Source organism: Geotrypetes seraphini, chromosome 7, assembly GCF_902459505.1.
Source record: "Geotrypetes seraphini chromosome 7, aGeoSer1.1, whole genome shotgun sequence".
Taxonomy (NCBI): Eukaryota; Metazoa; Chordata; class Amphibia; order Gymnophiona; family Dermophiidae; genus Geotrypetes; species Geotrypetes seraphini.
In genome coordinates, this window is record NC_047090.1 from 46,470,500 (window position 1) to 46,495,414 (window position 24,915).

Genomic DNA, 24,915 nt, shown 5'->3' on the forward strand with positions numbered 1-24,915 from the left:
CCTTCCAGTTCATCTTACTCATTCACCTTGGTCTCTGTATCCTGTGGCAGGAGCTGCACAGCAGTGAGTGATCAGTTTCCCACTTGTATTTGCCTCTGGGGAGGGGGAGGAGTGAATCAGGTGACTGCCTGCCAGGAGAGTGTGGAGATTCTAATTTGCTTTGCTTTGTTTGGTAGGTGGTAGTGCCCTTTACCTTTGTGGAAAATGGACGTGAATGCTCTGATTGTAGCAGGGCCAGTGGACTGTGCTGCTTCTTCTACATGTAAATCACTATGGGGCCCTTTTACTATGCTGCACTAAGTGGGGTTAAGCACACCTTTACATGAGCTTTTCTTGCAAAATAAGCCCATCTCTAGTGCCCTTAAGCAGGCCTTTCCTACATGCTAAGCCCATTTCTAAAACAGTCGTTTAAAAGCAATTTTTGTATTCTGAATATATGGCCATGCCCTGTTGTTAGCATTAATGCATGGCCATTTCAAAAATCAATGCAAGAGCATTTACTGCTTCCTATTTAAGAGGCACTATGGTCTCTCCTGTTCTGGATGTGCTAATCAGTTAGCTTGGTAGTAATGCCAACATGTTAGCTGATTAATGCATCCACACCCTTTCTCCAATCTTGACATGCACCCTCCAAAAAACGAAGTAACGTGAACTTAGAGAGCACAGATGGCAAAACTAGCACAGAATTTTTTTTAGCAACCTGCATTTGGCCATTTTTATTGTGTTACGTGTGTATTAGCGAACTTATCCCCCCCCCTTTTATGAAGCCGTATTAGCATTTTTTTTTAATCGCCGGCTGTTATGCCTCCTACAGCCTTGTCTTGGTGTAATAGGGCTCTAGATATGCCTTATGCAATTCAGTATTGTCTTAGGACCTTACTTCTATAGTTATTTCCTGCCAGGACATGTGAGATAAGCATTATGGGCAATGTAGTTTGAGAGATGTTTCAGTTACCCCTGCTTGCCTGTATAAACTGTTTCTATTGGTCTTTATTCTGCAAGACCTCTCCTTTCTCTCTCAGCTAAGCTGGATTCTTTTCTCTCTCCTCTCACTTCCTGGTCATTTCTTACCTCTGACTGATAAGGTCATTCAAGGTGCATCCTTTCCTTGACCACCTAGAGCTAATCTCAGCTCTGATTGACCTCTCTCTTGTACCCCCTCCCCTTACCTGGGTGGGTCCCCAGCAGACCCTTTGCTCTGTTTCAGTCATGCTGTAGTTCTGCTGGAAGTCATTTCTGGCCACATGGCAGCTTAGACCACCCCAATGTCCCTCTTTGCTCTTATCCATCTGACCTCACACAAGAATCATCCTTCCATCTCTTTTGGAACCTGGATCCTTCAGTATCTGCCTTTGCCTCTCCCCCTCCTCCATGCTCTCCAAGCCTCACTACCCCTGCATCATACTAGAACAAAGAAGTTGTATCCAGAGGGGAGCTGTCCATCTATTCTCTGAGAAATTCATCTACTGTGAGTACTTGTGTTATATTTACTCAAAGCATTATCTCAGAAATTATGACGATTATCTGCGTGTGTATCAGCATGGGAGGTTTGAACTTCTGCTAAAGTGTAATCTAACATCTGGGATTTGGTTATACAAGAGCAGCAACCAAGCCATGGCAGTAAAACCTCCAACACTCACAGAATTCCTATGTCAAAACTTTTACCGCAGTGGCCGGTGACAAAAAAACATTAATGCAGCTTCATAAAAAGGGGGTTAGTAAAAGGGACCCTATGGAAAATAATGGCCCATTGATTACAGCTAAAAATGACATGTTTAATTTATCTGAATTGAACCAAAGCACTTTTCAGACAAACAGCTAACCTAAGTAAACGACTTTGAAAAATTGCTTCATAAATTTGATAGTGTGGTATAGGACCCCTATTTTTATATGCAGTGCATCTGCCTTGGTTTTCAGCAGCCTACATATACAGTGTTCCCCCGGTCATTCGCGGTCGGTGGTTCGCGGTCCCAGTCATTCGCGGTATTTTCTGACCGTGACCAACGACCAGAAGAGGACAGCTGGAGAGGCAGATGAAAGCAACTGGAGCGCCGGCAAGTGAAGGAAATCACTCGCTGTATGCTCCGACCGCCTCTTCCTGCACTAAAGTCAGGCCTTACCAATCAGGAGCTGCTTTGACATATGGGTGATGTCATCCACAGAGCCCCAGTACAGACAGCTTCAAAAATGCATCGCCACTTTAAGAACTTAGGAAACTGCCCGCACCATGCATGCACAAGTGTCTTCCCACCCAATGCTGCTCGCGGCTCCTCAGTTCCATAAGCAAGCTAAGAAGCCAACCAGGGGAGGTGGGTGGGTTGTGAGAATATCTGCCTGCTGTCCCTGAATAATACCTGTTACAGTAAGTAACTGCTTTATCCCAGGACAAACATGCATCATATTCTCACATGTGGGAACTCCCTAGCTTACTAGAATGGGATGGAGGGAGTGTTGGCCATTAGGAAAATAAATTCTGTAATACTGCTTGGCCGAAGTGTCCATCCTGTCTGGAACCAGATTCCAGACAGTAGTGTGATGTGAATGTATGAACTGAGGACCAAGTAGCAGTTTTACAGATTTCATCAATAGGAGTTGAGCATAGAAAAGCAACTGAAGCTGCCATAACTCGGACTTTGTGGGCAGCTCTCCAGTTGGAGCCCAGCCTGAGCATAACAGAAGGCAATACAAGCCACCAACCATGTAGAAATCATTCTCTTGAATACAGGACGTCCCAACTTGTTAGGATCAAAGGAGATGAAAAGTTGAGGAGAAATTCTATGTGGCTGAGTTCTCTGCAGTCTAGAGTGTGAAGAGCCATCTCTCCAGGATGAGAATGAGGCTTAGGGAAAAACACTGGAAGTACAATAGATTGATTGAGATGAAATTCAGTGACGACTTTAGGAAGAAACCTAGGATGGATACGAAGCACAACTTTGTCATGGTGGAACACTGTGAAGGGTGGGTCCACCACCAGCGCTTGAAGTTCAAGTTTCAAGTTTTCTTAAAATTTTTTATACCGCTCAAACTTCTAAGCGGTGTACAAATAAGAAAAAAGTTTTTTTCAAAAATGGCAAAAGAGTAGGTTAAAACTTTACAAAAATAGACCTCATGGGGAGTTAGTAAGACAAATAATACACACTCGAGCAGAAGAAAGGGAGATGAGTAAAACTACTTTCCAAGTAAAGTATTTGAGATGAGCCGTAGACATTGGTTCGAAAGGAGGCTTCATTAGTCTAACAAGAACCACATTAACATCCCAAACCACTAGAAGTGGTTTGACATTGAAAAGTCCTTTCATAAATCTAGATACAAGAGGATGAGCAGTGAGAAGTTTTCCATCAACTGATCTATGAAAAGTGTTGATAGCGCTGAAGTGATCTTGAGGCCTGAATTGGATAAATGTAGAAGGTAATGCAATACTGAAGATGATGTTGACAAAGAATACACCACATTGAAAACCGTTTACATTTCTGCTGATAACACTGTTGCATAGACAGTTTTCGTGATGCTTCTAAGATAAGTCTGACAGGCTGGGAAAGGTGAAGGTCAGCTGATGTCAGCCTGAGAGGTACCAAGCTGTCAGGTACAACAAATGAAGATTGGGATGCAGAAGAGATCCGTGACTCTGCATCAGTTTATTTAAAATTTGATTGATCGCCCAATCATAAATTCAGGGCGATGCACAATTCTAAAAACAGTTTACAACAATATGCAGGGGAACAAAAAGTTCATATAGCAAATACATGACTTTCAAAATAGAGAGTCCAATTTTCTGGGAGCCACTGTAATGGTTAGGGGCATTTCCCAGGTCTTGTGAAGAGTTTCTTTGAGAATACCATGCAAAGGTAGTCTAAGAAGTTCTTTAGGAGGCTAATCATAATCTAAAGCCTCCAAGTATTCAACAATGTAGGCAGAATTGGCTTCTAGCTTGACTTGTAGCTCTTTGCCCAACTGCCTAATAAATTTGGTAAAAGAAAGCCTTTCAGTAGAAGATTTAGCCCTTGGTGAAGATTTTTCCGAGGTAGTGTCATAAGTCTCAGTAAGTCCTCAGCTGAATCATAAAAGAGCTTTGGTGAAGGAGTGCGTCGAGAAGATCCATACCGACATCAAGCCTGGTGTCGATCCGATGACTATGATGATGACACTCTTGTACCCTTCGAAGACCTTGAGGGAGAGCGATGTTTTCTTTTCAAAGCTTCTGAAGAGGAACGATGCTTACTGGACTTGGAGTGTCGAGATGAGGAGGAAGACTGACGATGCCTCGATAAACTTGAGCGGGCTCTCGATGGGGAACTGGACCTGTGATGAGATGGTCTACACTTGGGCGTGGAACGTTGATGCCACTCTGAAGAGCCAGTGTTGGTAACACAGGACATGGTGGCCTTATGCTCAGGTTGGGCCGGTAACGAAGGAGTTAATGTTGGGGTAAGGAGTTTAAACATATTACTCACTTGGAAAAGCACATCAAGCTTTTCCCGGAAGGAAAGCACTGATAGCCTTTCTGCTGGTACCATCAGTGCCGCGTCTTGCCTTAGAGAGGGTGAAATTGCACAGAGAGGTTGTTGCTTGGTCAATATCAAGGGACTCGATGCAAGGTGACCTGCGACACCTGTTGGGAAGCTGGCAGCTTCTTAGCTGGCTTACCAGGTAGAGCGATGTCTCTCGGTGTCGATGTCTTCGATGTCAAAGGTTGCGACATCTTCTCTGTGTTCATGCCGGCGCCAAATAATTTTTCTTGTTGAAGTTTCCAGCTATTGATGGAACGTTTCTGCAGGGTAGAACACCAAGCACAAGATTCTACACAGTGTTTTGGGCCAAGGAACTGCAAGCACTAACTGTGGGGGGCAGTGATGGAAATTTGCCTCTGGCATATGCAGCACTTTTTAAAACCCATTAATGAACGGGACATTGACGGAAAGAGAGCCTCAGCCAAATCAAACTCAATGGCTAAGGAAAAAGAAAAGGCCTCATTGGGCAAAGCCCGCGAGGAGGAAGTTTCCCCCAACTTTTTTTGTTAAAAGAAAATTAAGTAAACTTACAATTAAGTAAAAGAATTAAAAGAAGAAATAACGTGTGAACAGGAAGGCAAAAAATTTGAACGCCGTTCAAAAACACAACTTCTTAGCTCTGTGGAAAACTAAGAACTGAGGAGCTGAGAGCGGCGTCGGACGGGAAGGCACTCATGCATGCACGATGCAGGCAGTTCGCAAACTTTCCTAAGTTCTTAAAGCGGCAATGCACTTTTAAAGCTGTCCGTACTAGGGCTCCATGGATGATGTCACCCTCATGTGAGCATATGCTCCCTGCTTAACCTGGGATAATGGCCAATTTTTGAATTTTTATTATGTTGTCACGCTAATGTTGCAATAGGTCCTAATAAAACTCCACTAGTTTAGTCTAGTCACACAATACTTGACCGGCTATGGTTTCACTGACTCCATAAACCCAGAAATTCAATGCTGGCCCAGACATGACCCAGCACAGGATTTTGGGGTATAAGCCACTGGAAGAAAGCAAAAACGCTGAGCACCTCCAACCTGAATATCTACTGCTTGATGCTGCTATTATGCAATGGCTGAGATGCCCTTCCTTTCTGGGAGCTATGAACACTGCCTCAATATCTCAAGCCCAGGTCAACTTGAGGAGTAGAAGCTGCACTCTGATCTGCTGCAGAATGGTGAAAAACACTGCCATTCAGCTAAACAGGCTGGTCCAAGATGTAAAGATAAGTTATATCTGCGCATAACCTTAGATATTCCACTCACCCTCCATGATGCCAGTATTGTGTTATGGGTTATTCCCAACAGCTAATAGCTTTATCATAATTCCCTCTTGTGAGGCTGGCTGGGATTATCATCAGAGATTTCTGTAAAGAGTTTACCTGAAGACTAAATGCCACAAAAATAAGGTCTATACTCACATCTTGCATTTCTGTAAAGCAAGAAAGGGTCTTGTAGTTGAAAATCTAAGTCTTTAGTAATGGGCTCGGTCCGATTTTCCATACTCAGTCTGTTCATAATGGTGAAGCCATGCTTGGGAGATGCAGATCTGAAAAAGTTATTCAAGGAAAACATAACTCAGCATATTTAATAGCACTTATTTCTAACTGTGGCAACGCTATTACCTGGGTCACAGGTTAAATCAATGAAATATTTAATTATGGTAGATGTAACCACTCTGCAGCCAAACCAAAAGAGAAATAACAGTTCTGTTCTGAAAACAAATAAAACATGTTAGCTTCTCCCTTCATGTGGGCTAATTATGTGATTTGTTTCGTAATTACTTTTCTTGATAGCTATGTTCCCAACAAATAAGAATATATTTCTGTATATTTTCTTTGTTTGATCATGGTTTATGATTTATTAACATTTAATCAATCATCTTTCCTTGAGGAGATTATGGGAAATGTAATTTCTTTCTTTTTTTTAATCTTTATTCATTTTCAAATCTTAATATAATAAAAAAAATGTAAGCAGAAAAGTACTGCTTAGAACTAGTTTGAGACAAGGATCAATGAATGAGTGGCCTAGTGGTCAGAGCTGCTGTTTCAGCACTCTGAGGTTGTGAGTTTGATCCCAGCCTGTTCCCTGTGATTCTGGGCAAGTCACTTAATCCTCCGTTGCCCCAGGTACCACACTTAGATTGTGAGCCTGCTGGGACAGATTGAGTAATAATATTTTCCCTATATATTGTAAACTGATTTGGGTGAGTTTCTTTGTGAAAAGGCAGTTAATAAATCCATAATAAATAAATAAAATACAGTTGCTGTTGCCCTTTGCCAGTGCCGGGTTCAAATTGACAGCTGCAACCCCTAGCAGTAATCTCACACTACTAACACTATACCACCACTAAGGGTCAAGTTGCTGTATAAGGGCAAAAGGCACCCTAATAACTATCCCTTAAGTGGATTTGTTATACAGTATGCAGTTAAAAATTTAAAAAGCAGTTTGTACCTATAATTAAACAAGCACAGTGCCAGTAAATATTTTTAATGCCAGCAAGGTAAGTTCCTTACAGTAGATCTTTATACAAATTTTTTATGTTATAACAATCTAGTTGTTTTTCTAATTTCATCGAGAGAGACATTAGAAGCAATTTGTAGAGTAGACTCTGCATGAGTTAACAATTAACTTAAAAAGTGACCGCTGCTCTGGTAGTAAATTCTTATCGATCTGATGCAGTTTAGTGCCTAACCCTACTCATATGGAGGTTCACTAACTAGGTATGGTGATTGATACTCCAAAGTGACTTTTCATTTACATACATTTCAAGGTACTTTATGAGGCATTTATGCATCAAATACACCTATTGAGGTGGCATTAATTGTAACTCACAAACAATAAGATCTGATAATCAAACAGCTACATCCTACCCCTGCTCTGACGTCAGGGGCAGGATCGCGGCAGAGAGAACGTGCCACTGAGGACCACGGGCAGCTGCAGAGATCGCTATAACACCAGTGAGCCTGCAAGCTGCCCTATTAGTGGTAAGGAGGTAAGAGCGGGGAAGGTGCAGGCTGCGGATGGAGCAGGCATTCGTTCGCGCCGGGGAGGAGGAGAAAATGTTGCCTTCGCGGCGGGGGGAGCAGGCATTCATTTGCGGTAGGGAGGAGGAGAAAATTTGCCTTCGCGGGGAGAGGAGGGGGCAGGCCTCGTGGAGCTGGATATGGGGAGAGATAAGATGCTGGGCATGGAGGGAGCATAGGAACAGGGACACAGAAGAGAGATGCTGGATGAAAGGGTAGATGAGAAAAGGAGAGATGGTGGATCTGTGGATGGTGGGGTCCATCGCTGCAGCTGCGGGGGGATGGAAATGAAAAAAGGAAAGATGCCAGACCTCCAAGGGAGGAAAGGGAAACAGAAGGGGAGGACATAGATGGAAGATGGATGGTTAGCACGGAGAAAGAAGAAAGAAGGAGAGCCTGATCAGAAGACAACCAGACCAACATGGGACCAACACGATTGGAAAAATGACCAGACAACAAAAGGTAAGAAAAATAATTTTATTTTCTGTTGTGATTACAATATGTCAGATTTGAAATGTGTATCCTTCCAGAGCTGGTGTTGGACCGTAAACGTGAGCTAGGATTTAATAGAGAGAGGAAAAATATTTTTTGTTTGTTTATTTTGTTTACACCACAGGACCAGTGTGGGTAGGAGAGGGCAAAGGGGGTGAAGAGGCTATAAAATAAACCCGCCAGGATGTTTGGAAAAAAAACACCCAACTGGGCAGGAAAACCGAATTGAATCGAATCAAATGTTTTTTTTCCTGAATCGGGCAGAACTAGTGCCTACCACCATAGAATGTTGATTAAAAATATATGAGATATTACTTATCTTACTGAGTCTTATAAACCGGAGGCAGGGGGAGGATAAAGTTGAAAAATTCCTTATCCTAACTGATGGAGCAGAGAGTACAGAAATAAGGTGTTTTGGTACCCAGCAAATGTTTTGCCTTTCAGGCCAGAAAACGAACTAGCAGAGCCATGTGCGTTCATAAACTTTATGAAGACCTCATTTTCTTCAACTGATACTTCAGCAATGTTGCCAATCCACCATTTATCATCATATATGCATGCAACATAAAAACCACGAAGCAGTTGTGATTTCTCAAGCATGACATAGTGTGACTACTCAAAGTTTTTACCATAAAATAAGTAGTATCATTTGAGCCTTGCACACACGAATAGCTTTTGAGTCAAGTGACACAAATTAATGATATTCTCTGGTTCCTGCTATTGTTCTGCTTTCTTTCCATTTCTCTTCCTGAAATTTCTTGCTTTCAGCAATTTCTTCTTTATGAACAAATATATGTTTAATTCCAAGTACAGTGGTACCTTGGTTTGCGAGCATAATTCATTCCAGACGCTTGCTCATAATCCAAAGTGCTTATATATCAAAGCAAAGTTCCCCATAGGCCATAATGGCAACTCGGATGATTCATTCCACTGACTTAATAGGTACATCTTTCCAACCCAATCTGACCCATATCCCTTCTGTCTTCTCCCACTGCTGTCCTCCACTTTGACACCCCACCCCAGGAAATGGCTTTGCTGATCCTTCCCTTCGCGACCAAGATCGCCTCCTTCTCCCCACTGACCGGCCCTGTGCTTACCCATGTGCCGGTGCTGAAAGTGCCTGCCGCTGGCTCTCTGCTGGGCTGCTGCGGGGCCTTGAGCATCTGCACATGCTCAAGGCCTTCTGGCTCTCAACCTCTCCGAGAATAAGTGCAAGATGATGCATGTCGGTAACAAAAATCGTATGCACGAATAGGAAATGCCCAGTGCAGTACTCGGGAGAGACCCCCCAGGAAAGAGACTTGGGAGTACTAGTCGACAAGTCAATAAAGCTGTCTGAACAATGTGAGGTGGTGGCGAAAAGGGCGAACAGAATGCTAGGAATGATTAAGAAGGGGATCACGAAGATATCGGAAAAGGTTATCATGCCTTTATACCGGGCCATGGTATGCCTCCACCTGGAATACTGCATCCAACACTGGTTGCCATACATGAAAAAGGACATAGAACTACTAGAAGGGTCCAGAGAAGGGCGACAAAAATGGTTAAGGGACTGGGGGAGTTGCCGTACAACGAGAGGCTGGAGAAACTGGGCCTAAGTACCCTTGAGAAGAGAAGACTGAGGGGACATGATCGAAACATTCAAGATATTGAAGGGAATTGACTTAGTAGAGAAAGAGAGACCGTTCACCCTTTCTAAAGTTGATGAGAACGAGAAGGCACTCGCTGAAGTTAGAAGGGAAAAGATTCCGTACAAACGTAAGGAAGTTTTTCTTCACCTAGAGAGTGGTAGAAACCTGGAATGCTCTTCCGGAGGCTGTTATAGGGGAAAACACCCTTCAGGGATTCAAGACAAGGTTGGATAAGTTCCTACTGGAACAGAACATACGCAAGTAAGGCTAGACTCTAACAGGGCACTGGTCTTTGACCTAAGGGCCGCCGCGTGAGCGAACTGCTGGGCACAATGGACCACTGGTCTGACCCAGCAGCGACAATTCTTATGTTCTTATGTATCTGATAGATCAATAAAGTACTCTCTGCTCCATCGGTTACATCAGGGAAAGGCAATTCCGGTCCTCGAGAGCAGGAGCCAGGTCAAGTTTTCAGGATAGCCACCATGAATATGTATGAGATGGATTTGCATGCACTGCCTCCTTGAGATGCTAATCTATCTCGTGCATATTTATTGTGGATTTCCTGAAAACCTGACCTGGCTCCGGCTCTCGAGGACCAGAATTGCCTACCCCTGGTTACATCTTCTGGTCGACAATATCAGTTTCCAGAAACTATTTCGGCAAATGTGATGCATAAATTCAATAAAATGTAATGAATGAATAATAAAAACAGTTAGAACTTCGGCTTGGGAACCAATAAAAGATACCCACCTTAGGCTTGGGAACCTAGGTTAAGCTTCCCAATGATTGGCTTGGGAACCAGACAGACACCCACTGAAGGCTTTGGAACTTCAGTGAAGAAACCAAAACTACTGGCTTGGGAATCTGTACTAAGACTCTCCCATGGCTGGTATTGTACAGCTATCAGGTGTGACCTCTACGGCAATGAGGTTGCTGGTTTAATTTTCTTGAACTAGTAGTGGCAATGCCACCATGGACCAATGCAATCAAATAGTTTCCTCATTAAAAAAATGCAAAAAAGTTTATAACTTGAAGAGCTGCCATATTTTGATGTTAATGTATGTCATTACTATGGAAACTTTCATGAACTCTGATCCTTATTTTCAGGCACTGTTTGCTTACATTGAAAACCAAAACCAACTTTTTCATGAGGTCTGAAACATGCTCTAATAGAGTTAGTTTGAAAATGTTTCCAGAATATTCTATTTTTTTTAAAAGCTTGTTAAAAATATCAAATTTTTTTACATTTTTTGAAAAAACACAAACTTTAAATTGAAATTATAAAGTAATCAGATTAGCTTATAAATTGAAATCGTATATTTGAGAACAAAGTCATAATGTCACAAAATAACAGAAACTTTTACAGGGATAGCTTCATTATTACAGGAGCCACAGAAGGTTACACTTTGAAATTTTTAACATGGTCCATTTTTTTTGGCCCACTTTGAGACTTTTTATGTACGTCAGTTTCAAAAAATGAAAATCTGCATTAGTTCCATTGAATAGATCGTAAAACGTTGTATAAGATTGCCAGGTTTCATTTGTTTGCTTCAAAGATCAAATAAATATTTTGACTCAAAAAGTTGCCAAAATTGTGCAGGGATACTGTGGTATGGCATCAAACAAACAGCTATATCTCCACAAGTATTCTACTCGCAGATCTTAAACTTTACCAGAGTTCGTTTTGGTCATGTAAGATTCAGCATACAGCTTCATCAAAATCCGTGATGGTGAGGTAGGGAACCCTAGACCACTTGAGACGGAATGACCCACTTGTATTGGCTAAAAGCCATCTTTTCATATCTGTTGGATTTGTATTGTGGCTGGTCTTTCATACAAGTAGTGCGACTTCCTGTTTGTTTTCATTGGCAGTTTTTCTTAGTCAAGTGAAATACCACTAGAGCTTTTGAGACTCCCAATGCAGGCAATTGTGTTTTTTTGCCAAAACACGGCTATGTCATATCACTTTCCACACCATAGATTGTACAATTATATTTGAAGATTAAAGATTTGTTGATTCTACATATGTATATCATTTTTATACTTATATAACCCCAGCGTTTACTTAGACAACAGGTGCCTTGCATCTGGAGCACAATGAGCACTTTTTCCCTTGCAAAGTGCTCATTGTGCTGAAAACCGCCCTAGCTGCAAAATAAGTGCCAGTTAGGTGAGAAAAACAGCGATTTTAATGGGAAATGAGCCCTTTAGACCAACACAGCCTCAGGATTTTTTTCTTTCTTTCAGAACAGACTCCACTGGCTCTCTAAGCCGGAGGCTTTCAGCTGAGGCACCTCTATAAAAATGTGGGGAGGTGGAGGAAGGGGGGGAAGGAACCCAGCATGCAACCCGATGGGTTTAACACCCACCGAGGTCAGAGGAATCCCCAAACAGGACCTGTTCAAGTTCCATCCGGCACTAAAGGGGACCCAGGAGTCCTAAAACAAATTCCAACAGCCCTAACAGGGGGAGCCAAATTAGTCTTACCACTCTGCTGGAGACTGAGAAAAGACTGGGTTGGTAGGGGTAGCCTCAGCTAATATACTACAACCAAGTTTTGGTCTCAGTCTCCACCTGCTGGTCACAGTGAGATATAACCTATCTGTGAAGATTAACTGTACCAATCTATCAGAGGACACAGAAAGATGGTTTATATGCAAAGAATTTCATTTATAAGTAGTAGTAATAATAATAGAGAAACACTACTGGGAAGTAATATCAGGCAATGTGTCATTTTCCAGGCAAAACCCTAACGTCTGTTTAATAAACTCAGATCTAAAGCACACCTCTCTCACCTTGTATAAACAAACAGCGTTCCTTCCACATCGGTCTTCTCCTGCAATAACAATGTATTTAGTTACCACTTAAGAAGAGATAACTATTTAAATGATCACAAAGATAATGAAGCAGGAAAAAAATTGAGTTGTGCACGTAAATTTACCAATAGACTTTGTCAATAAGTTGACTCGCAAAATGGGCATTTGCCAATTGCATGCGAAAGAAACGTGTCTCGTGAAAACAAAAACCTCATAAATGTATCTACGGGTGGCTCCGCTTCATAAAACATGCTTTTTACATCATCACCATCGCATTCGACTTTAATACACGCCGATTCCTCTTTCCTCACTTTCTTTAACTTTACTTAACGTTACTGAAGCAGCGATACTAAACGAAATGTCAAAGGCGCTAGCCATACTCCTGCGTACACTTCTCCCTCCATATTCGCGTTTTCGAGTGTTCACGTTTTTTTAGCTTGCAGGCTCCTCCCCCCCAAATGACATCAGCTCGCACAGAGAAATCGTCGATTCCAAGCGTTTACGGAGAAAAATCGCCGATTCCCGGCACTTTCTTCACCAGGGGAGTGTGTGGCGCAGTGGTTAAACCTACAGCCTCAGCACCCTGGGGTTGTGGGTTCAAACCCACGCTGCTCCTTGTGACCCTGGGCAAGTCACTTAATCCCCCCATTGCCCCAGGTACATTAGGTAGATTGTGAGCCCGCCAGGACAGACAGGGAAAAATGCTTGAGTACCTGAATAAATTCATGTAAACCGTTCTGAACTCCCCTGGGAGAACGGTATAGAAAAATTGAATAAATAAAAAAAATTAAAAAAAATGTTTTGCCTCTCCTTCAGGAACAGGCCAGGTCTCCCCACCGCACTGTTTGCGGCGTCGCCCCGATTCATGATGGTTTTTTTAATAGAAAACCGCGAACAACATAAAAAAAAAGTTATTTGAGGTTCTGTTAATCCCCTATCACAGCGAATAAAGAGGGAGAAGTGTGCTGGTAAACTGGTTTAGTCACGTGACACCACAAAATGAGACCTGCTCTATGGTCTCCACATTATGTTGACCCCTCCCATTTGGAGTAAGGCTCGCACTGGCAGTAGTCACGTGACGCACCAGGCCCTTAGCAACTCGCACAGTGTCTTTGTGTGGCACGAGTGGACTACTTTCCGGTTTAAAAGCCTCCGCTTACAGCCGAACCAAAGAAGCAACAGCCTCCCAAACTTTTTTCCAAGTGGCCACGCTGACACGAGCCAGCCCAACGTACCCATTCACTCGCTTTGTGGCTGAAGGTGTACAGGGCCACCTGACTCGCTACGTCCACAATGCTATTAATATAGGGGTCACGCCTCTGCAGCGCCGCCAGGCTAATATCTAACCCTTTCCCTGTCAGGCCGCTTCCCGCGGCGGCCATTTTTCCTCCTCCCCGGGTTTAAGTGCTCTGTGAGGCAGGCGCAACTAATCTAGCGCCGCGAGAACGGATCGGGCGAAGCGTCGCGCAGCCCATGCCTGGGACGAGGGGACGTACTTCCCGATCGGGGAAAGGCGCTATTATCGATCCCCGATCCGCTACTGTAGTCGATCGTTGCTGGTGGCAACAAGCGGCCATTTTTAAAGCAACTGAAACAAATAGACGTGTGCTTTAAAGCAGGTGGGTTCAAATTCTGCTGCTGCTGTACTTAGGGTTAGGCAAGTCTCAACTACAAACTTAAAATTGCAAGTCCTCCTGGATCAGGAAAATAGAGCTACTAGTGAAAAAGGTGTGAGTTAAATCTTTTTTTTTTTTTTTTTTATAATTCTTTATTCATTTTTGTATGTTACAACAAGTGTATCAATTAAACTCATATAAAACTTAAAGATACACACTTGATTAACTCACATATTAGCATCAAATTTAACATTTCATTAGGAAATTAGTATTCTGTAATGTTAAATATTATGTAAGAAATCTAAATTTATATCATTCTTATTAAATATAATAATCCCCCATCCCTCCCTCCCTCCCAATTCAATAATACATAAAATCATCTTTATTGTGAATTCATTCAAATATTGATATATTATGTAATAATCAGAAATAAAATCCCACCCCTTTTCCCCTCTAATCAAATATCTTATCATGGGAAAAGTTAATCATTCATTACAAAAATCTGTTAACGGTCCCCAGACTTTCTGAAATTTACTCATTTTTGCTGGCATTGTCATATTGAAGCTGGGACATTAGATCATCTTTTATTCTATTGTCCATTTATTTTATCATTCTGGAAATCAATTTGGCCTCAAATTAATAGGATGTTAGAAAACCCGGTAGCCTTGACATATGATACTACAGTATTTTATTTGGAACAACTATGAGAGCAAGAAGTCAAATTTCGTCAAATAACAACAAACTTTTGTTTATTTTAACTGGAATAGCAATACAACAAATAACATAGAATTGGAAAAAATATGACAGGTTAAATTACAATTTCTGGTGGAATTCTGTATGTCATATGTACAAAATGGTGTGAGTTAAATTAAAAAAAAAAATAAATGGTCAGACCAGCTGATATGTAGGTAACATTTTTGGGGGTTAAAAATAAGGATGATTTTAAGTCATAAGGAATTGTGCAAAACACTGTTCAGACGTCTGGATTTACCCAGACATGTCCTCTTTTTAGACGACTGTCGCTTTCCAAAACCCAGCACTTTGGCCAGGTTTTGAAAAGCTGTTGAGATCGGGGCCGAGTCTGGAGTGCATCTGTGCATGTGCGGATGTGACACGGTGACCTCACATGCATGCACACAAGCATGTGACATCATCATGTCGCATCTGCACAGATGCACTCCACATTTGGTCCACTGGGGTTGGGAATGAGGCCAGGGCAGAATGGGGTGGGGCGGGGCCATATGTCCTCTTTTTCCAGATGCAAAATCTGGTAACCCTAAACAGAGGTGGCATGAGTGGACCATCCCCCAAAATGCCAAGTTAATCAATTGCGGGCTGGAGACTTTTTGATTTTAAACTTACATCCCCAAACAGCATGGAATTTGTACATTACATTACATTTATTGACTTCTAGTCCACCTTAACCTTTCAGTTCTAGGCAGATTACAATAAGAGGTATCTGGACATTTCCAGGGAATTACATTTCAAAGCTTATTATTGGACAAACATTGGATTAGCATTGCAAGCCATATTTCCTAAATAACATCATTTTAATTTCTTTCTGGAAGATTCTATAATCTGATATGGTACCTAAGATTCTGACATCTTTATCTTTTGTGCCAGTAAGACTGCTTTTAATGAGTCGTATTGCCACGAAAAGATTTGGAGCATCGAAGCCTGATACATTTTATATTTTACTTTTTAGAACGCTTTTAGCCTTTTTTTTGGGGGGGGTTGATTGAGGGGTAATTAAAGAGATTCATGTTTCTCTGAGGGTTTTTTCCTTCTTTCAGTGTAAGTCTGTTGTTCAGGTAAACTGTTCAGGTAAACAACAGGCAATAGAATTTGAATAAGATTCGGCCTTTCACTAAGAGCCAGTGTGTTTTTAGGTAGGCTGATGTTATGTGTTCATGAAAAAGATGAATCTTAGTGCTGTATTTTGTATAGTTTGCAACTGTTTTATCTTTGATGCTGGACATAGTAGGTACAAGATATTGCAATAATCCAGCATTCCCAAGATTAGGGATTGTACTATGAGACAAAATTGTGGCTCTTTAAAATATTTGCTTATGGATCTCATAATCAAAACTTTAAAACATCTAAAAACCCACCTAAGTCAACACTTGGATGTCCTAATAGACAGGACGACCAAGTACCGATAATGAAAAGCTGACCGGAGCCACATCTATCACAGGTCGTACAAAAATAGAGGCGTTCCATGGTCATGTTTATGACCGGGATGTTCAAGTACGATAATGGAAATCACAGCATTTTGTCTTGTGTATGCTGAAATATGCCTACACTTAGACCTCTTTAAAAAGCGCATAAGCTGATACCCAAATTGTGTTTTGACCCACTAGCGATATTGTGCTGCTTGTGAGCTAAAGCTGAGCATGTGTCTAAATCTGCAGTTACTGGGTGATGCATTGCCAGTGTTTGTATGCTTGTCCTTGTCTCTATCTGTACATGACCTGCCCTACTTCTTTCACTCATCCATTTCTCTCCCTAAACCTCACAGACCCCTGCCACTGCCTCATCCCCTACCTGTGTGGCCTTACATATTGACGGGTAGTGGCTGACACTCACCTATGGAGGGTATCACAGATACGGGTCCAGACACTCATGGTGACATTACGGGGTGGCCTGCGGTCATTGTGTCCAAACACACGACTCTCATGGCACAGGTACAGCTCCACTAGAGTCTGTGTATCCCCTAGGGCAGGGGTAGGTAATTCCGGTCCTCAAGAGCCACAGGCAGGTCAGGTTTTCAGGATATCCACAATGAATATGCACGAGATAGGAGGCAGTGCATGCAAATCTATCTCATGCATATTCATTGTGGATATCCTTTAACGAAAAAACTTTAATGAGATTGCCCAGTTGGAACTTACCCAGGCCCTCCTGCCGAAAGCGCACCCACCTGACACCCCCCACCTGACAATACCAGCAGGAGGGAGCCCAAGCACTTCTGCCGGAAGGCGCATCCCCCCCAAGCCCCCCAACGCACCTCCCTCCGAACCTGGACCTCCCTCCCCCAACTAACCTAATCAGTTGGCTGAACAGACAGGTCCAAAGATTCAGTCAGCCCCTGTGCCTAAGGCTCCGCCCATAGGAGGGGCCTTAGGCAACTGGCCCAATTCCAGTTGGCCCAGTTGCCTAAGGCCACTCCCTTTCCGGGCGGCTGGACAGAAGACCCGTCTAGCCAGCCAACTGATTAGGTTAGTTGGGGGAGGGGGCCCAGAGGGGCATGTTGGGGGGTATGGGGGTTTGCCTTCTGGCAGGAGGACTTGGAATCCCTCCTGCCGATATTGTCTTGGGGATGTCATAGGGGTGCGCCTTCAGGAGGAGGGCCTGGGCTCCCTCCTGCCAGTATTCACTTGGAATCCCTCCTGCCGGTATTGTCGTGAGGGTGTGCGGGTTTTTTCAGGGGGTGCCGGCAGGAGGGCTTGGGATCCCTCCTGCCGGTTCACGGCAGTTCGGGGGGATCACAATCGCAGCAGGAGAGATTAAGCATCACTCCTGCCGCGATCATTTGGGGGGGGGGGGGGGGCAATTTCAGGATTCTGTAACCGGTGTTGTTTTTTGACAGACACTGGTTATAGAATCCTGCTTTTAGAGAAAGGACTGGCCTTCCTTCACCTAAAAGGTCTGGATATGGATGTTTGGGACTTGGGCAATTTTTTGGGCGAGTAGATTGCTGAACATGGAGGTAGGCCATTCTAAAAAAAAAAAAACTCAATTTGGATGGACATTTCCCTGCTGCCAACTTCAGCGTCTACTGACTTAGGCCAAAAGGGGACTTAGACGTTTTGTTTGATTATTCCCCTCTCAGTTTATTTATTAGGCGTTTGTGTGGAACACTGTCAATGGCTTTGCTAAAATCTAAATACGCCACATCTAGCTAACTCCCTCTATCCAATTCTCTGGTTATCCAATCAAAGAAATTGATCAGATTTATCTGACAAGACCTACCTCTAGTGAATCCATATTGCCTCCGTTCCTGTAATCCACAGGATTCCAGAAACTTCACCTTTCTTTGTTTTAGAAACGTTTCCATTAATTTGCACAGAAATCAGACTTACCGGCCTGTAATTCCACTTTTGTGGAGAGGGACCACATACGCCCTTCTCCAGTCCTCCGATATCACTCCTGACTGGGTAGCGGAGCTACCCAGTGTACTGCATCGAGTGTCATATGTATGACTACCTCCCCTCCGGGAGGCAGGCGTACATATGCGGTCGATGTCAGGAACTGGATAGCCTGAGGAAGGAGGTCGGGAGACTGCAAGCCAGGGTCCAGGAGCTGGAAGGACTGTGCACCTTAGAGGAACCATGCTGGACAACGGAGGATACCACCGGAGAGAGTCACGTCACGGAGCAAGTAAGAGAGCTCGAGAAATTCATCGAGGAGGCCTGCAGGATGGTGGCGGCTCAGGACAAACAGCACATCGGAATGGAACCAACAATTGGACAGAATCCACCAGACGCCATGAGAGTAGGACCTTGCGGAGGAGCTGGACAGACAGAGGAGATAGTGACCCAACCGAACCCAGAGGAAATTCTAACGGATCGCAACACGGACCTGAGACCAGAGAGACAACCAAGGAAGGGGAAGTCTGCAATTGTAGTGGGAGACTCAATCCTGAGAGAAGTGGACAGTCACATAGCAGGAGGGAGAGAGGACCGACTAGTGACATGTCTCCCGGGGGCGAGAACGAAGGACGTCATTGACAGAATAGAGAGAATCCTGGACGGAGCTGAAACAGAGGAGACAGCGGTGATAATCCACGTTGGAACCAACGACATCAGCAGGAGGAGCTACAACAGGACTACACTAACTGAGCAGTTCAGGATCCTGGGGAGGAAACTGAAGCTGAGGACAAGGAGGATAGCCTTCTCGGAGATCCTGCCAGTACCGAGGGCAGATGCTAAGAGACAGACCGAGCTGCAAGCAGTAAACGGTTGGCTGAGGAGATGGTGCGAAGAGGAGGGTTTCCACTTTGTACGGAACTGGACAACTTTTTGGGGGAAGAACAAGCTCTACAGGAGGGACGGACTGCACCTGAGCACGGCTGGGATGAGGTTGCTGGCACGCAACGTCCAGAGCAGCATAGACTTGGCTTTAAACTGAGGAGAAGGGGAAAGCCGACAGTCGACCTGACCTCGACACATCGGACCAAAGTATCAAACAAGGATACTGAACCAGAAATTTGCAAAAGAGGGCTCGGGACTGAGAGGGAACTTTTGGGAAAAGGACACAAGGACGCAATGCAGGGAGCCAATGCACAAACGAACCTAGCAAGCAGAATTAAGAGAGAGCAACAGGAGCCAGAGGGTCATTCAAACATGGGGGAGCAGGCTGAGGACAACATAGACACACCGCAGGATGGGGATGAACACAACAAAGCTCCGGGGCTGGCAGCCCATGAGGAGGTTGGCAGGGGCGCCAAACCACGAGGAAAACCAGCGGAAAAGGCAAACAACCAGGACTTAAATTGCCTATACACTAATGCTAGGAGCCTAAGAGCCAAAATGGGAGAACTAGAAGTCATAGCCAGTACAAAGGACCTGGACATAATAGGAGTCACAGAAACGTGGTGGACTGACGACAACAAATGGGATGTGGCCATACCAGGGTACAAACTCTACAGGAGGGACAGGACACACAAGAAGGGTGGAGGAATAGCGCTTTATATAAAGGACTCCATACCTTCAACCAGGATAGAAACAACAGTAAGGGCGGACGACTTGGAATCACTATGGATTAAGCTACCTGGAGGAGCTGGAGCAGACATAAAATTGGGCCTGTACTATCGCCCACCTGGACAAACGGAAGCACTCGACCAGGACCTGGAGGCTGAGCTGAGGCAGATATGCAAAAGCGGAAGCGTGATGGTGATGGGAGACTTCAACTACCCTGGGATAGACTGGAGTATTGGACACTCAAACTGCATAAGGGAGACCAAATTCCTGGAAACCACGAGGGACTGTTTCATGGAACAGCTGGTCACGGAACCAACACGGGGGGATGCAACTCTCGACCTAATCCTCAATGGGCTAGGGGGACCTGCAAAGGAGGTGGTGGTGCTAGAACCCCTAGGAAACAGCGATCACAACATGATCCAGTGCAAGCTGGAAATTGGACCATCAAAGGTGAAAAGATCCACAGCGACAGCACTCAACTTCAAAAAAGGGAATTATGATGGCATGAGGAAACTGGTGGGAAAGAAACTCAATGGTAGCGAAAGGAAGATGGAGTCTGTAGAAAAAGCCTGGTCCCTACTCAAGGGCACGGTGCAAGAGGCACAGAACCTGTACATCCCCAGATTCAGGAAGGGGTGCAAAAAAAACCGAACAAAAAACCCAGCGTGGATAACAACTGCAGTGAAAAAGGCGATAAGTGACAAGAAAGCATCGTTCAAAAAATGGAAAAAGGACCAAACAAAGGACAACCAAAAGGAACACAAAGAACACCAAAGGAAGTGTCACCGTGTGGTTAAAAAAGCTAAAAGGGAATATGAGGAGAGACTGGCGGGGGAAGCAACAAACTTCAAATCGTTCTTCAGATATGTGAAGGGGAAGCAACCGGCAAGGGAAGAAGTGGGGCCATTGGATGATGGAGACAAAAAAGAAGTGGTAAAAGAGGAAAAAGAGATAGCAGACAGATTAAATAAGTTCTTCACGTCAGTCTTCACGAGGGAGGATACATCCAATATTCCGGAACCGGAGGACATCGTAAATGGGGATCGGGATGAAAAGCTGGTCCAACTAGAGGTAAGCCAAGAGGATGTCCTCAGGCAGATAGACAGACTAAAGAGCGACAAATCGCCAGGTCCGGACGGCATTCACCCAAGGGTACTCAAGGAACTAAGGAACGTAATAGCAGAGCCACTTCGCCAAATATGTAACCTATCCTTAAAAACTGGAGCGATCCCGGAGGATTGGAAAATTGCAAATGTCACACCCATCTTCAAGAAGGGTTCAAGGGGGGACCCAGGGAACTACAGGCCGGTGAGCTTGACCTCGGTCCCGGGAAAAATGATGGAAGCACTGATTAAGGACAGTATCTGTGAACACTTAGAAAACAATGGACAGCTAAAGTCGAGCCAGCACGGCTTCTGCAAGGGTAGGTCATGCCTCACAAACTTATTGTACTTCTTTGAGGGGGTAAACAGACAGGTGGATAAAGGGGAATCCATTGACATCATTTACCTTGACTTTCAAAAAGCCTTTGACAAGGTACCGCACGAAAGACTGCTTAAAAAGCTGTGGAGACACGGGGTGCAAGGGGAGGTCCACCGATGGATCAAAAACTGGTTGGCAGACAGGAAACAGAGGGTTGGAGTGAAGGGCCATTACTCAGACTGGCATGGGGTCACGAGCGGAGTTCCGCAGGGGTCGGTGCTGGGACCGATCCTGTTCAATATATTTATTAATGACCTGGAGGCGGTAACAAATTGCGAAGTTATTAAATTTGCGGATGACACCAAACTCTACCGCAGGGTTGAAACCATGGAAGACTGCGAAGATCTGCAAAGGGACCTAACGACGCTAGAAAAATGGGCCAAAAAATGGCAAATGAACTTTAATGTAGGGAAATGCAAGGTCATGCATGTAGGGAAAAAGAACCCGATGTTCAGCTACAAAATGGGAGGATCACTGCTAGGGGTAAGTAACCTTGAAAGAGACCTGGGAGTGATGGTGGACACGTCTTTAAAGGCGTCGGCACAGTGCGCCACAGCCTCAAGAAAAGCAAACAGAATGTTGGGTATCATTAAGAAGGGTATCACGACCAGGACAAAGGAGGTCATCCTGCCACTGTATCGTGCAATGGTGCGACCGCATCTGGAGTACTGTGTCCAATATTGGTCGCCGTACCTCAAAAAGGACATGGCGGTACTTGAGGGAGTCCAGAGAAGAGCAACTAAACTGATAAGAGGTATGGAAAACCTCTCATATACTGACAGACTGAAAAAGCTGGGGCTGTTCTCCCTGGAAAAGCGGAGACTTAGAGGAGACATGATAGAAACCTTCAAGATCCTGAAGGGTATAGAAAAAGTAGACAGGGACAGATTTTTCAGATTACGGGGAACCACAAGTACAAGGGGGCACTCGGAAAAATTAAAAGGAGACAGGTTTAAAACAAATGCCAGAAAGTTCTTTTTCACCCAGAGGGTGGTGGACACATGGAACGCGCTTCCAGAGGCTGTGATAGGCCGGAGCACGTTACAAGGCTTCAAAGAAGGTTTGGATAGGTTCCTAGAGGATAAAGGAATTGAAGGGTACAGATAAGAGTAGCGGTAGGTTATAGGGATAGTCTGGGACCATTGCTCAGGCAATGGGCCTGGTGGGCCGCCGCGGGAGCGGACCGCTGGGCGAGATGGACCTCTGGTCTGCCTCAGCGGAGGCAACTTCTTATGTTCTTATGTTCTTATGTTCTAGAGACTCATTGAAAAGGTCAGTCAGCGGAGCCACCAGAACTTCCCTAAGTTCCTTCAGCAGCCTTGAATGTACACCATCCAGCCCCATCGCTTTGTCTACTTTTATTTTAGCTAGCTCCTCACGAACACAACCTTCTGAAAATTGATCAGGGTCTATTACTCCTCTAGCCCTATTCATGTTTGTCTTCTGTGGTCCCGCTCCTGGAGCTTCAGCTGTGAACATAGAACAGAAATATTTGTTAAGCAATTCAGCCTTTTCTTTATCAGCTTCTACATATTTTTCCCCTTCACCTTTCAGTCTCACAATGCCACTTTTGCACTTCTTCCTATCACTAACATACAGTGTCTAAAAAAAAATGTCTTGTCTTCCCATTTTACCATGTCAGCTATTTTTTTCTTCCATTTGCATCTTTGCTTTCATGACTACACGACCAGCCTTTCTTAACTTTGCCAGATATTTTTGCCTGTCTTCCTCTATCTGTGATCTTTTGTAGTTTATGAACGCTAACCTCTTATTTCTTACCTTCTCAGCTACTATTTTTGAGAACCAAAGTTTCTGGTTACTTCTGTCAGTGTTCCACTGCCAATGCTTTAGAGCAGGGGTGTCCAACCTTTTGGCTTCCCTGGGCCACACTGGCCGAAAAAAATGTTTCTAGGGCCATACAAAAGCGCAAACGCTGCAGCAAGACAGAGGAGGAAGCCGGCAAGATGGTAAACACCCGGGAGCAGCAGAGGAAACACTGCATCGCCCTCGACTGGGGCTGCACAAAACACTTCACAGGGTCGCATGCGGCCCTCAGGCCGCAGGTTGGGCACCCATACTTTAGAGTTAAAGAGATTCTCAATGTGGTGCTGTACTAAGGGTCATAAGAGCATAAGAGTTGCCTTACTGGGACAGATTGAAGGTCCATCAAGCCCAGTATTCTGTATCCAACAGTGGCCAATTCAGGTCACAAGTACCTGGCAAAATCCCAAGGAGCAAAACAGATTTTATGCTGCTTATTCTATAAATAAGCAATGGATTTCCCCAAGTCCATCTTTATAATATCTGATGGACTTCTGTGTTGGGAAATTATCCAAACCTTTTTTAAACCTTGCTAAGCTAACTGCTTTCACTACATTCTTTGGCAATGAATTCCAGAGTTTAATTATACACTGAATGAAGAAATATTTTCTCTGATTTGTTTTAAATTTACTACTTTGTAGTTTCATCGCATGCCTCCTAGTCCTAGTATTTTTGGAAAGAATAAGCAAGCAATTCAGTATTTTATAGACTTTTATCATATCTCCCCTGAGCTGTCTCTTCTCCAGACTGAAGAACCCTAACTGCTTTAGTGTTTCATCATAGGGAAGTCGTCCCATCCCTTTTATAATTTTTTTTTTTTGCTCTTCTTTATACCTTTTTTTTTTTTTTTTTAAGTTCAAAGTGTTTTATTAATTTTTGGAAAACACAATACAAAGGAATAAAACAAACAGAAAAAATAATTGCAAAGTACATGGTCCAAGCACATAAAACATAATCGTTAAAGTTATGCTTCTAGTATGCAGTTATGCAAAATTTGTAGGAATAATACATGTTAGTTTAATAGTATGACATATAAGCATATCATCATTTCTCCAGAAATATATGTACGTAATAAAAAGAGAGTTAGTACAAATTTAAACAGTCGAACAGTAATGTTGTATGGGAGACCAAACAGATTTATATTTGCCAAGAGCATTCCTTTTTTCCGCTAACACTTGTTCATATTTACCATGGAGACATATAGTATTCCACCAAGCATGGTATTCGACCTTATCTAGATTTTTCCAGCAAAACAATACATTTTGAATCGCAAGAGACAACATAATAGTCAGAAGGTGTCCTTTGTGTTTATCTATAGGCAAGGACAGACCATGAGACATTAAAATCAGAATTCTGATTGTTAATGGTTCAGAGATATCTAAAATAGTACAAATAGTATCCCATACCTTGTTCCAATAAATAGCCAGGTGTTTACAATTGAACAACAAATGTTCCAAGGATCCATCAACACTATCACATGACCAACAATTAGATGAAGATGAGGGGTCTATTTTGTGGGATAAGGAGGGAGTCCAAACAGCACGGTGCATCAAAAAGAAAATGGACTGTAGTACTGAAGCAGATCTAATGGATTTATGTATGGTTAACCAGACGGAGCACCAATCAATGGCGTCCGAGGGTAAGTTCAACACATGCTGCCACTTTATTTCGGAGGACAGAGGTTCATTAACTGGTGTCGATTTGATCATCTTATACCAAAATGAGGCTTTGCTGGTGAATATTGTAGGTTTTTCTAAATAAGAACTTAGGCTCGGTTTCCCCGCCATAGACATCAGATCCGGAATAGCAGCGCGTAAGCAATGATTG

General features: G+C 43.6%; 2 protein-coding genes across 28 annotated transcripts in view; one reads left to right on the top strand and one right to left on the bottom strand.

Moving 5' to 3' along the window:
- The window catches only part of DCP1B (decapping mRNA 1B), a 113,406-nt gene that overhangs the window by 67,168 nt on the left and 21,323 nt on the right, over positions 1–24,915 (bottom strand). For 3 of the 8 annotated variants that reach the window (XM_033951138.1, XM_033951137.1, XM_033951139.1), the window contains exons 1-3: positions 13,703–13,873; positions 12,447–12,487; positions 5,921–6,048 (exon numbers count right to left, since the gene is read on the bottom strand). In XM_033951138.1, the coding sequence (XP_033807029.1) occupies positions 5,921–6,048; positions 12,447–12,487; positions 13,703–13,849 (316 nt within the window). In that variant the 5' untranslated portion in view covers positions 13,850–13,873. Of the gene's footprint in view, positions 1–5,920; positions 6,049–12,446; positions 12,488–13,702; positions 13,874–24,915 lie in introns of those variants that run through there. The other 5 variants (XM_033951144.1, XM_033951142.1, XM_033951145.1 and 2 more) reach the window with 2 other exon arrangements.
- Positions 1–24,915, top strand: part of CACNA1C (calcium voltage-gated channel subunit alpha1 C) — a 1,333,094-nt gene that overhangs the window by 24,151 nt on the left and 1,284,028 nt on the right. The gene's annotated exons all lie outside the window — the stretch shown is intronic.